Raw genomic sequence first — 14,615 nt, forward strand, 5'->3', positions numbered from 1 at the left:
GTGGGGATGTCTGTGTGTGTGGGGGGGTGGGTCTGCCGCAGATAACAAAGCAGAGAGGGGGAGGACGGGGGAGAAGAGCGGTGAACTTAACTTTATCTGACTTATTTTATTTTATTTATTGTTTTTATCGTCCTGCAGGTTCTGAGAGAAAATTAATTTGAAGCTGAGTTTTTGAAATAAATCATTAGATTTCTCTAAATGTCTGTAAACCTGCAAAATGAGGGAAAAGCTGTGTAAATTACAGACAATCTGTTCACGTGAGCAGCTTTCAGTACCTGTCATCCTCCAGACGCACGACGCAGCGCGTGTCTGAGCCAATCACTTTTGTTGACATTGATCAGCTGACTGATTTAAATACATCTTAACATTCATGAGGTACTTTACATTGACTGTTTATGGTTGAGTGTGGGCGTGTAGAGGGTAGAACCTGAGGCGGGACCTTGTGCGCAAATTATGAGGCAAAGCTGTGATTTATAAAGGGAAAATGCGGTGAAGCATGCGTACACACGGTTTTATAAATCTGAATTTTTTTTGGCATACGCCGTTTTCGTCTTTTGGCCGTACGTTCACTTTTAATATGGTTTCCATGCAATCCTTTATGAATCTGACCCCAGATATGTATCTGATTTAAAACCACATATTGAAACAGCCTGGGTCGGATTTGAAAAAATCAGATTTGTCGCACTCACACTGTCATAAAAAATCAGATATGGGCCAGATGGGGCAAAAAAAAATCGGATTTGGGTCTCATTTGCCTGCAGTGTGAATGTAACCATGGAGTAACCAGAGCAACGCAGGTAGTTTAGCACAGTAGTAGATTTTTCAACCCCTCCTCAATGGAGGATGAGGGAGACGCATGCTGCAGAGCCCAGTGGGCTGGAGCCTTATCGGATTGAGCTGCTGGTTCAAGGGGTTGACTCAGCGATGCATGAAGCCGGCTCATCTGAGGCATACCATATGCATATGTCATACATGCAAACATGTCGCTTTTTGGCAAAAATTGCAGATTTAAAAACCAAAGAAGTCATTTCCATGAATCGTCAAGTTTTTAAGGTTTTTTTTTTTTTTTTTTTTTGGAGGGTGAAGGGGGACCAGAGGCAATAAAGTTGGAACATTTTCTCATGGACTCCTTTCAGAAACAAGATGGTTTTCTTCATAATGGAAGATCTTTGGTGGACCTTGAGTCATTCAGCCAATCGCAATCGAGATGAACATCTATCTTGATTGTGATTGGCCGAATGACTCGCGTCTAAGAGAGATGGGTTTCTTCACTGTGTTTTTCAAAATCTTACCACAACAGTGGTTGGGTTGGTAAGTTGTCAAATAAATCCATGTTGGCTTTAAAGTGCAACTTCTCAGGTTTTAGAAACCGTCAGATTTTTTCTGATGGTGCAAATTATTATAAAGTTATGGTCATTCACAGTTCCCCTAAAGCACTAATAGGGGAACTAATTTCTTGATTAGTGCTTTAGGGCTTTTGCTCATTTTAAAATTTATTAGTGGATTAGCACTTGCTAAATTTATAGGCCAAATTTAGAAGCACTAACTTAGGTCTGTAAATGTTATTGATCAAAGTTAATGTTAACAGCTGAGGATGAAAGCTGTTGCACATTTTGTTCATACAGTATGTGTGTCACTTATCCACCAGGTGACATATTGACTATATATGAACCCAGATATGGCTGTGGAATGTCAATGATAAGTCTTAAGAGAGCAACATGGCAATATGTGACTCAAGTTCAGTTGAAGAATGTTCATGTGTTGACTGGGTTGTGTTGGTGCTTTAGAATTAGGGAACCTAAATTTTTGAGTTAGTGTTTTAGGGTTTTAATTAATTTTTAGATTAGTGCTGCCGACCACTGGTTATGGTGAACAACGCAGGAGTGAAAAACCCACAGATATCTTTATATTTTAAAACTGATCAAAGTTAGAATAAGAAAAACGCATACTTTACATTTGCTGAGTACATGTAAAGTATGCTTTACTATTACCCAGTTCATTTGGGTGAAACCAGTTGACATCTGTTTTTTGAGTGAGTTGTCTTTAAAATAGATTAATGTTTGGACACTAGGTTGCGAAAGAAAAGCTTGTCTTTTAAAACATTTGTTTAAAGAAACTGTAGAACTGGTTCCTGTTGTGCTGGTTGCAAGGCCTGGAGATCCCATGGCTCAGCATTTTATCCCACTCTCTTTTAAAACATGCCAAAGCTTTATTTATCCAAGGGCAGGTTCACATGCCAGGTTAATGAATCGATTCAGGCAGGGCTCCGACTGGCCCTGAATCTGATCTATATTAAGAGGAGAATTGCAGGCCTGTTGCGTAATATGCTGTGATTGGTGTAGAGTACAGGAAGGAGGTCAGCCAAAATAAAGGAAACAGTTAGATCATGAGCCTGTAAAGTAGCCATGGGAAACTATTTTTACATTGAGTGGCCATATGGGTATTGTGTCTGTCTTTAAAATACTTTCCATACTTTAAACCAAGCCAACATTTAAACATATAATTACAAAACGTTGGAGTGTCCACATTTGTCTTTTGCTCCCATCAGCCTTTTGTTGTTGCAGTTCCTCATTCATTGACCATTAGCAGCTGACCATATAACCCCAAGGCAGTGATCATGCCCTAATGGCCACGGGAAGATCAAACTGTGTGGTTCGATCAAGAATAGTTTGCAACAACTTTTGCTAGCAGTGCATTGGAGGCTGTAGAAAAGTTTATAAAAAGAAACTGCTTAATAAATTCCCTCAACAATGGACTTTTGGCTAATTAAATAAGAAAACCCAGCACTGTCTGTAGTTAAGGCGTGGCATCCTTTGCACTAGAAACATATTCACTTGTACAGTGCCCTGAAATGACTATTGTTGTGACTCGGCACTTTATGAAAAACTGAATTAAACTGAATCATTCTAAGTTTAAACAAGAAAGTATATGTAAAAAAATTATTCTGTCCCCAGGCCTCTTATCACTGGATGATCACCCTACCGACTGAGTCAAGCCAGTAGAGATTTGTACTTTTCATGTTTGAACTAACATTTAACATTAAAATATTCACATGTAAATGCTTTACTATTTTAACTGAAGGTGAATCATGCAGATGTATGTTTGTGTCAAACAAGAAGCCTTTCATGTTCCTCTGTACATTTAAGTAGCCTGGCCCTTGCCTTCCTATGCAGTTCCGCTCAATTCTAGTTTATAGTTTTTTTTACTGCTCCATCTGGGATTTCTCCCATAGACTAGGATTTCTTGGGGAGCATTTCGTCCGGGCCAATCAGAGAACAGAACGTCAATTTTCTGCGCAGTGTCTGCTTGTAGTTTATTTTGCCTGGGCCAATCAGCAAACAGAAGGTGGAGTTTTGAACAACGTCGATTTTCTGCACAGTGTCTGCTTGTTAGTTTAGCATACGGCAGTGGAAGAAGTGAATGAAGCCAGTCCGTGTTGATAAGGTTTCCAAATTAAAATAAATTTGTCTGACAAAGCAGCAGCTCTCATTTACAGTCGTCTCGTTCGGCTCGGTACTTCTCTCCTCTCAGTAGGGTTGTTTACAGTGCACGCGATTTCCAGCTAGCTTCTTAGCTTAGCCTCCGTCACAGTGGAACTGGCACTTGCGGCCAAGCGATCCAATCATTTTAAACTTCAGCAGAGGCCACGCCTCCCACAAGATTCGCTTCTCTATAGCCGAGAGTCCAGACACTCTGTACGAAGCAAAATGAAGGACAAGGGTCTGGTTTTTACCCAGGCTACCCCTGAAGTAACTCTCTGAAAATGTTTAACCCCTGTCCTACAACACCCACAATTCATGCTTTTGGTTTTAGAGACTATAACAGACAATTTATGCTGGTGCTACAACTTTTTGTTCTGTGCTACAAAACCAACAACCTCTGTTGTACCAGTGCCATGAGCTAAAAAAAAAAAGCATAGTCTTGTTTATTGTGACGCAGTTCCCTCAAGTGATGAGGAATATAGAAATCATAGTGAACTGTACAGTGACACATGTAATATTTAAATATTCCCAATGTCCCTTGTGTGATATTGGTGATTGACATTAATCTAACACTTCTCAGTTGTATTAGACAAGTACACAGGCTGATATAGTGGAGGAGGTGAGTGAAGGAGAGAAAGGTGGAGAGGCAGAGCAGGAGTGTGCATCTTCTTGCTCAGGTGAGCAGGGTGAGGCAGAAAAGAGTCGCAGGGAAGAAGAGAGGGAAGAAAAAACAGGAAGCACAGAGAATCTGTCTGGGACCCAAAGTGGACTGAAAAGCCAATGAAGGCACACAGAACTGGTGTCGTGTCACACACACATCCTTATATTTGCATCAAACTGAGGACTTTGTATTGACTTCCATTCATTTTTGTGTCTAACCCTGATATTTTCGCTAACATTACCAATTACTGGTCTATAGTTAACCCTAACCTGAACCAAAACTTAATTCACACCATACCTCTAAACCTAACTAGTAAAGCACAGCAGAGCTGCAAATAAAGTCAGGACACTGAAGAGGTCCTCACTTTACATCAAAGGCCTCACTTTGATAGTAACTATGGCACGAATGGTCCTCACTCTACAGTCAAAACAAGTAAACACACACACACACACACACACACACACACACACACACGCGCGCACACAAACATACGAAAAGCCCACCACCACCGTTTAAAAAAATCTTAGATTGAAAATTTTACATAACCTTGGCCTTGGCTATCTGCTCCTCTCCACCTCAGAATGATTGTGTCTACCTCCTGGGTTCGGGTATGTGCAGCCTCCATTAGGGGGTGGGTACATGTCCTGGACCTGGGGGGTATAGAGTGTGTATCGGGGATATGAGTGGAATGTGGCGTCCTTGTATGTCTTTGACTGAGTGGGGATGAGGATGATGGTGGGATGGTGCGATTGTTTATGTTTGGGTATTTGTCAGGCTGCGGTCTGGGCTGCCCCTCCTGCTGGTTTATCTGGGGGCCCGCTGCTACTCGGCCCCCCGGTGGCGTGCTGGGGGTTCCCGGGGTCTGGGGCTGGGCGCTGGGGTGTGTGCCGGCCTGGCCTGGTGACTGCCTGCTGGGGCTTGGGGCCTCTGGCCCTGTCGGGCTTTGGCCTGGAGGGGGTGCGCCCTGGGCGCCCAGACCACTGTGCCCTTTCCTGGATCTGCTCTGGTATGGCGGGTGCCGGTGGGCCCATGAGTTTGTCGCTGCTGGCCCCGGGGTCTGTGCTTGTGGTCGCTGAGGGGACTCTCCCAGTTCTCCCCTATGGTCTGATCTGGGGGTGGGTGGGCAGATCTTCCCGTGCGGGTGCCCCTTGGGGCTCTGCGCTCGGGATCCCTGTCGGGCCCTTGGGCTCTGGTCTTCTCTATGTCTGCCTCGTGTCTTGGGGGTTGGGTCTCGGTCCTCCACAGTCACTATTAAATATTCCATTGGAGAAATCTTGTATATACACGCATGTTCACAATTGCTCACAAACAGGTGCTCTGATCCGGGGGGTTCTGACTGGTCACTGAGTGTGTATATATGTCTGTGTGAATATACTGACAATATTTATGAATGTAGGCATGTATGTATGCACATCTTTACATATGTATGGGTATGTGTATATATTTATATATGTCCTCCATGTATTTATCCATTTATTTTTCAGGTGAGCGGACAGATGTTGGGTGTGTGGTCCTGTGTTTTCTTGGTGTATATTTAATATACTTCTAATCGCTATTTCAATCTTTCTAATTACTTCTCTCTGTTTTTCTCTCTGTATCTATTTTCTCTTTACTTAAAAAAATTAACATAACCTTTGATTTTGGTTCTTTTAAGTTTTTTTATATTATTTTTTACTGTGTAAAGATCAAAATAATGTGATCAGTGATCTTTCTCATCTTAGATTATTCCAAAAACTTTTTTTTGATTTTTTTTATTTATTTATTTATTTATTTATTTATTTATTTTACTTTTTTGCTTTATATGAATGATTTTGAAGCAGTACTTCCTAAAATTTCTTCAGAAGTTTTGTAGTTACAGGTTGGGTTGACATTTCTCTGAGATTTATGTAATTATTTGCAAGAAGGTTAACTTATTAAATACAAAAATACAGTTTATATCCGTAAAATTGGTTATAATAAATATAATACTAAACAGCCTAATTTAGTCTTAATTTTCCATCTTTGACTGTTTTCTTTTCTATAAATATGTTCTACATCAAAGGCTGGACCCCAGACAGTCATTGAAGAAAAAATATGGTCCCTGTTTGAAATTTTTTTTATTGACCCCTTCTCTAAAAATAGTGAATAAAAGCTCCCCAAGGTTCTCCTTGGTTCCCTCATTGCTGAATTTCATCATCAGTTGTCCAAAACAACAATAAAATTTAGAGAGCTACTATTATAATATAGACAAACTTTAGCTGTCATTGAAATATAGTTGTTTGCTGCTTTTGGGTGAATAGAAATTTATAAGCATAAAAACAACACCAACAAAATAATCTAAGTTGTAAAACAGAGCATGAAAAAATAAAATATGTTTCGGTGGTAATTTTAAATGCAGTTTGTACTGACCTTGACATTAATTTTAGGACCAATGAATGACACGCTTCTACTCAAATACATATGTGCAGACATTCTGTAATCAGAAACTACTTTAAATGTCTGATTTAAGCTATTTTAAAGTGGCAATTGAGCAGCTTTCACTGTGTTTATCAATGGTGCCTATAACCTGTGGTTGAATCAAAGGAATTTAAGATTGTTGTGACAAACATAATCTTAATCTGATTAGTTTTTGATTTTTCAACATGTCAAAACATAGTGTAGATTTTGGCACTATTTTAAGAAAGTACACTAGTGTAGTTTCCCAGTTATCCAGGACCTGGCAAACCCAGCAAGATTAATATTGGACAATAAGACTTTCTTCTTTGATTCTTGAAAATGTTTTGCTTCTGATCCAATGGTTTTTATTATTATCTTATTCATATCTAAAACTCAAACCAAACGTTTTCCATTAAAAGAGCTCTTTGAATTCGAATTAAACCTCTTTAATCATCAACGAAGCAGTCTTGATTCAGCTTGACATGTTTCAGTCATTTGTTGTCATTGATATCTCCAGGTAGGAGGGTCACTTGTGATGCTATAGAACTACTTTTTTGTGCAGCTGACTGAATATATTGGTCTCTCTTTTTTTACAGAGTTGGATACACGTTTGTGTCCGTTTCCTGCTGTTCATCACACTTGGGGTACATTCAGCTACATTCGAAGTTACCGCCGTGACTGATGGCTGTCACGATTTACCTTCTAATTTGGTAAGCTGTTAGAAAAATATTCCAGAGCTGTGAAATTGCTATGAAACCCATGCAAGACAGATTTTGATATATACACTATATTGCCAAAAGTATTGCCTTGACTAATGAGCTTAAGTGGCATCTCATTCCTAATCCATAAGGTTCATTATGACATTGGTCCACCCTTTGTAGCTAGAACTGCTTCAACTTTTATGGAAGGCTGTTCAAAAGGTTTAAGAGTGTGTTTATGAGGAATTTTGACCAGCCTGAAGCACATTTGTGAGGTCACATACTGATGTTGGACAGAAGGCCTGGCTCTCAGTCTCTGCTCTAATTCGTCCCAAAGGTGTTCTCTCAGGTTGAGGTCAGGACTCTGTACAGGTCAGTCAAGTTCATCCGCACCAGACTGCCATCCATGTCTTTATGGGCCTTGCTTTGCGCACTGGTGCACAGTCATTTTGATGGGAGAGCAAATACTTTTGGCAATATAGTGTATATCTTAAATGAATGTTACTTTTTTCATAGTGTGGGAATTACATTTCTTTTTAGAGAGCCAGATCGGCTCACTCAAAAGAGCTCTTTTGAATTCCAAGTGGCTTCTCAGATTTTTTTGTGTAATAAGTTATTACCAAGTATGTGTAAAATGAATTCTAATGTAGTAACATACATTGTATCAAATGCTTGTTTATGTGGCACAGCAATAAAGAAGCAATAGCTTTCAAAAAAACAGGAGCACCAGAAGCAGTGGTAAGCATTTGTTTTCAATGAGGAAACAAAATGTTAGCTGTTGTCTATTTCTTTTTTGTTATTTTTGGAAATTGTTGCTTCTTTTTTGCTGTGCCACAAAATGCCATTGCATTCCAGTTTAGCACACCCTTGTTTGGTAAGTTTGAATGCACTTGCATCTCTTTTAGTGTTTATTTACTTATATGGCTTTTTATACTCAACATAGAACAGAGTGTTGCAAAATTAAATGATAAAAGACAACAAAAAAAAAAGTCACATCTCAATTAAATAAAGAGGTTCAATCTCTCTTCAGGCATATTATGTGCATAAAATGTGCAAAACAAAAAGAAAAAGCAGCATGTAGTGACACTTTTAGCAAGTGAATGAATGTAGCGTTTGTTTTATATTTTTTATGTACTGTTTATATTGTTTCCCCTTCCCCATCTTCCCATTTTTAAGTGTTTTAAGTGTTTTTGCACTCTCAGGCCAACATTGTAAATAAAAACTGTTCTTAATGTTTTCCCTGTTGAAATAAAGGTTAAATAAAAAGAACAAAAGTCTTTAGTAAAAATTGGTATTGAGAAAAAAATGGCTCCCAATTAGGATTTGTCTCCTCTCAGTCTCGTCAAAGACTGATGGAAGCTCTAAGGTTGGTTCACAGTCTTCACAAAGATATGACTCAGGTTCACAGTAACGATGGGTCAGTTGCAAATATTTTTAGAGCCAGATTGTTTGCAACCGAACCATCACTACTGTGAAAATGGTTTAAATACTGGTAGGTCTGATATGAAGTCAGGTCAGTTTAGCACTTGAACTTTTTTTAACTTAAGTCATATTTTTGTCAAATATGAAGAATGTGGATCATAGGGAATGATAATCCTGCAACTCCATCCTGCTAGTAGAAAGCACGATGCTCTCCTTAAACAGTAAAAAAGCATTGCCCAACATTTCTAAAATCAATTTGTGATTTTGATTTGGCATACAGAGGTTTGCAATGCTTGTGAACATTGTTTTTTATTTGTCATTGCATTTGCACATTTGAATAACAAGTCCAACTAATGTAACTTTCTTGTTTTTTTTTTTACAGAAACAAAATATTCCAAAAGATTATAAAATTCCTGTATTTTACATTCCGAAAGAAGTGGTAAGGCAACATTTTATCTACCCACATAAAGTTCTGTATTGTATTGTTTTGTAGGTTCACTTTAGATTGAAATACAGTATATTTGTTTCTACAACTAAACTACAATACCAAAATAAGATGTTCATGTGTACTATTTGATCTTAAAAACGAATAAGCCTGATGATAATGTTGGACCTTTTCTTAACAATACTTTAGAAAATAATGTACAGTATAAGCAGTCATTATGGCCACTGACAGGTGAAGTGACACTCTCTTCTTGGGATGTTACACTGGGCTAGAAACCTGGATTATATTATTAGCATAAATGCTACTTTAAATCTTACTCCAGCCAAATCATGCATGTAGACCAACCCCACATAACATGGTAACTCCCCAGACTCCACTAACACCTTACCCCAACATTCTAAACAATGAAGGACAATGAAGGGCTCTACCAAAATTCTTACAGAAAGGCTCAAAGAATGCAACCAAAAGTTGCAGTGGCATGGCATTTCATGAAACCGTTCTATTTACAAAAGGATCCTAGCCCACCATTCATAACACGCCATGTTACTCCAAACCCTGACTGGTCAAAATTATAATTGCTGCAACAGAAAATTGATTTCAGGAACATGGTCATAATGTTATGGCTGACCAGTGTAGCTATTATGTAGTGTTTCTGTGTGTGAAACCTCACTAATTGGATGCATTTGATAGATTTTCACTGTCCAAAAAGTTTTCTTATTGATACCTTAATAAGTTTAATCCACATTATGTTGTACTGTATGTGAAATATGTAAGACAGTACATAATGTTTTATGACTTTCTTTTTCTAGGCTAGAATGTGTTGGGTGAAATTAAATATTTACTACTTGGAGCAGAGTATACAAGATTTAGCCGATAAGTTTGGAAATGTTTCATCCAATAAACAGGACATCAATTTAGTCAACCATTGTCTTCAGAATGTGCGAATGATCATCAATGACTTAAATCGGGTAAGTTAATATTTTTTTTAATTCTTACTATTGTTCTTAAAGCTGCCATTAGAAAAGCTGTTTTGGAACACTGCTGTGATTACATTTTGTTGGAATTTATGGTTACAGATCCTGTTTTTTTAGTTTGAAAATGCAACCAAAGTGCTATTTTGGAAGAGTTTTCAACCTATCTACACAAAGAAAATACTAATGATGTAAACTGTTCCTTTTCAAACCTCACTTGGTATCTCACTATTCAAAGCGCCTTCAGGTGTGACCAGTCATGGAACCTCCAATGCCATGTCCTTACATGTTTGGCACAGGGGAGCCCTCCCTTTCTTATAAGTGCCCCTGCCCAACACTTGTCATTCTGCCTTTCTTCCATGTGAAGTTTAAATTAGTTCCTTCAGTGGTCCTGATCCTGGATTACTCAATTAACTGTTCACCAACTCAGCTATCAAGGTTGGTCCAGAACGTGGGTTTTTTGGGTATTTTGAAGCTGTTGACAATTTTTCATCAAGAAAAATACATTTTTCATCAAGAAAAATTTTTGGTGGGTTTTTCGCGTTGTGGCGTACCTCGCTTTAATAGCTGGTTGCATCCTTGTTGTCATGAAGTCAAGCTGGTGAAAGTGAGTGTTAACAGGATGGCAACCACTGGTTCTTCTTAGGGATGTCGTGTGGTGGCCAGGCTAAGGACGTCCACATCTCCTTTGCATCGCATGCATGGAGGTGAAGCATGCACAGAAGGCACCGGCTGACCCTTGCTCATATGGCCACTGTCATGTCGTGGCACTACGGATATTGCAAAAATGCCTATGGGTTGCAGCAACCTCAAAAGCTGACCAATGTCACTCTGAGGTGGGGACGCAGCCTGGTGTTAAGTCCAGTGGTTAGACAAGCATGGCAAGTGTGTGTTGGGGGGACAGGGTGGAGTTGGAGAGCCACGTCAAGGAGTTCCCACCAGTACAGTCAACTTCTCTACTTTGAGGACAAGGACAACCATGGAGAAGACGACCAGGTGGACATAAAATTAGACTCCTGTAGGGGGAGAGTGAGGATGATGATGAGAATGCCATTCTCCCTCCCGCTGCCTTGTTGTCACAACCCGGCAGCTCCATAAATGGTGGACTTCAGCCCTCTCTGGCACCTTGTGAAGTCGACCTCCATGATGCGTGCAAACTCTCCATCAAGTGGCCTGCATCACAAGATGACAAGGGTGAAGAAAGGCCATTGCGGGCTACGAGGTTGTTTGGAGAGAAGCTAAGAGGCTGTTTGGAGAGGCAGTCAGCCTTGCAGCAAGCTATGAGGGAGAATCAGGGTGAGGCATTCGACTTGTGTCTTACACAAAGTGGAGCCACCGGCTCGTCAGAGTTTTGCAGCCTCGGCAGTGAGGGGCTGCAGTGGAAACAACAAGGGATCCATGTTTATCATCCTGTCAGCAGGGACGACAGACTCAGAAGCAGTGGGGCAATAGGTCATTTGCCACAGCCGCTCCCATGGGGGGTTCTAACCATTCCTCCTGCACTCTGAAGGGGAAAAAAGCAGCACTTGACAAGGTAATTGTAGTGGCCAGCAGAAACTCAGCAGCAAGCAAAGGAAAGCAGAAACTTCCTTGGGGGGCTAGATGGAGAGAAAACCTTCATGTATCTGACCTACATTATGCTTCAGAGTATGCCATCTGGGAGTTGGTAGCCTGGTAAACACCAGACCCTTGTCCTTCACTTTGTTTCGTACGAGGGTCTGGATGCGCTGCTATAGAGAAGTGATTCTTGTTGGAGGCGTGGTCTCTGCTGAAGTGTGTGTGTCGCTGTGAAGGAGGCTAAGCTAAGAAGCTAACAGGAAATCGCCTGTGCTGTAAACAACCCTACTGAGAGGAGAAAAGTACCGAGCCGAACGAGACGACTGTAAATGAGAGCTGCTGCTTTGTCAGACAAATTTATTTTAATTTGAAGCCTTATAAACAGACTGGCTTCATTCACTTCCTCCACTGCCGTATGCTAAACTAACTACCAGACATTGCGCAGAAAATCGACATTGTTCAAAACTCCACCTTCTGTTCTCTGATTGGCCCAGGTAGAATAAACTACAAGCAGACACTGCGCAGAAAATCGACGTTATGTTCTCTGATTGGTTTGGCTAAAAATCTGCCAGTGAAATCCTTGTCTATGGGAGAAGTCCCAGATAGAGCAGAGAAGGGAAACTAGAATTGAGCAGAGCTGCTAGGAAGGCAAGGGCCAGGCTATGGAGTTGCCATATGTTCCACAGTGAAATACCAAGCAAGGTTTGAAAGAGAGCCTTTGGTTACAGAGGTAATCCTGGTTCTCTGACAATTGTGTAAGATATCTCACTATAATGCCCTGCTTGAATGATCATGTGGATAAAAGGCACATAAGAATGCCAAGTGTCGGGCAGGGATGCATAAGAGGAGGGCGCTCCTGTGCCAAGCACATGTTGATCTGTCAGGGACAGAAGTGGTGGCATTGGATCTTTAATGATTGGTCACGCCTGAAGGCGCTTCCCATAGTGAGAAACCCCACTCATTTTTCAGAGAACCAGAGTTTCCTCCATAACCAAATGTTTTCATGTTTACAGGAAATGTTGGATTTTGAATGCCACTACAGACGAGAGTGGTGGGAAACAGAGCAATACTTTAATTTTGTCGAAGAACTCTTCGGAGCTGCAAATTCTGAAGACTTTTCATATGAGTGTGATCCTCCTCCCTGTCCCAGTACACCAGGTGAATCATCCTTTATAAATTTTATGGCATATGTGGAGGTTTTTGCATTTAAGCAAATTATTTTTCAAAGAAATTGAATGTTTGACATGATCTGTATGAAACTTTTACTTTAACCACAAGTGTTAGAAGCTCTGTTTTATAGTGTTTGTTCACAGCAACAAAATACACACATCAGCTTTGATCACTCATTCAAAATGCAAACCTTTATGAAGCTTAAATACTAAAACAGTCATTACAATCAATAGTTGCACTTCCATTGTGCAAACATTTGATGTTCATTACTTTATTAATTAACTGGCATCAGTCCTAAAGGAAAGGTTCTGCCTTTTTTAAGTGTTTTGTTTTTATTTGCTTCTTTGATTGTTTTGTGGAAACAGTGTAAAGACAGTCATTAATATATTCCTTATAATAAGTTATAACCTAGAAATATGACCAGATTGATGATCTAGCAGCTAGTTCAAAGACAGCCAAAACCAAAGTAAATTTATGTCATGTTAAAACAAATCCAATATTCAATTTTTCACATACTGTAAGTTCATTCAAATACTATTTTAGAAACTTTTACACTGTTGCCAAGTTCATGTTACATGAATTTACATAGAAATCTATGGTTATTTGCAGGCATAAATAGCAACAGCAGTCATAATATGGACTATGGTACGTCCAAGGTTCACATCTGGCAGGAATTTCCTAATCATTTTGCCAACTGTCAAAAGTTCACAATGTTTTGTGCAAACACTACCACCAATCTTTATCGTTATGTGGACAAAAATGTTAGGAATTCCTGCAGGATGTGGATGCTGGGGAAGTGTACTTTTCACTGGGTTAAAACCATTGCTATCCAAGTAAATCACAGGAATGTGAAAATGACAATGGTGTAAAAGGTATTTGAAAAGGCAAACGTTCACATGAACCACTGAATTTTTTTATTTATTTTATTTAATTAATTTTATTTTTAATTTTTTTTTTAACTGGAGCTGTTTTAAGGCAACAACTCTGGCCAGATTAGCTTTTAACTTATCAGTCCTGTCTGACATAAACTCTTATTTCTCCAAACTGATGCTGTTCAAGAAGTTATCGAAAACTGGTAAGATTATATTTATTTACTATACATCCATGACCTTCTTTATTAACACACCAGGGGCTTAAACTCGGATCAGAAAAATGAGTGTTTTCTTTGTGTAAGGACTCTTTAAACAAGTAATTCTTACATTAAAACTCAAAGAGACTCAAACACACACAAATAGTTTTTAACAATTGTGCACAGATGTGCCTGTTTTTATGTTATGACAAATGTTCAGATATAAATTGTTTGGAATGAATTTCATGCATCATTCTTTGTGGAAAACAGTTGTGATATACACATGTCTCTATTTCATCCCACCTGGTGTATGATCCTTGAAGTCGATGCAGAAATAAAAATGTGCCATTGGCAGGAGGAGGTCAAGCTATCTGTACAGATTTTCCTGAGCAAAGTTTTTTCTGTCACTTGTCTTAAATGCTTCAACATTTAAAGTGAGCACACAAAATGCATCTATGGGGAATACTTTAATTGCGTGAAAGGAAACACCATTTAAAATTTGAGAATGCAGTTTTTTTAAAGCATCAAATATGGAGTCACAGGTGAGAGTGCTGACAGCTGTCACTGGTTAAAACTGAAACCTTCAATTTTAGAGCTTAGATTGGCTCATAATCAATCTTTCTCATAGTTTTGTTATTGGAATGCCATTTAACTTTGATTTGTGTGTGTGTGTGTGTGTGTGTGTGTGTGTGTGTGTGTGTGTGTGTGTGTGTGTGTGTGTGTGT

The 14,615-nt window shown here is 39.4% G+C and overlaps 1 protein-coding gene across 1 annotated transcript in view; it reads left to right on the forward strand.

Moving 5' to 3' along the window:
• kitlga (kit ligand a) overlaps nt 1–12,809 on the forward strand; it is a gene marked incomplete at its 3' end in the record, with an annotated part of 72,217 nt that extends 59,408 nt beyond the window's left edge. Inside the window, 4 exon segments of the mRNA XM_014017616.1 lie at nt 7,155–7,268; nt 9,061–9,117; nt 9,933–10,091; nt 12,665–12,809. Of these exon segments, the coding sequence (XP_013873070.1) occupies nt 7,155–7,268; nt 9,061–9,117; nt 9,933–10,091; nt 12,665–12,809 (475 nt within the window).
• Nucleotides 12,810–14,615: the final 1,806 nt, after the last annotated feature.

Source organism: Austrofundulus limnaeus, unplaced genomic scaffold (genome assembly GCF_001266775.1).
Source record: "Austrofundulus limnaeus strain Quisiro unplaced genomic scaffold, Austrofundulus_limnaeus-1.0 Scaffold173, whole genome shotgun sequence".
In the NCBI taxonomy this organism is placed as follows: Eukaryota; Metazoa; Chordata; class Actinopteri; order Cyprinodontiformes; family Rivulidae; genus Austrofundulus; species Austrofundulus limnaeus.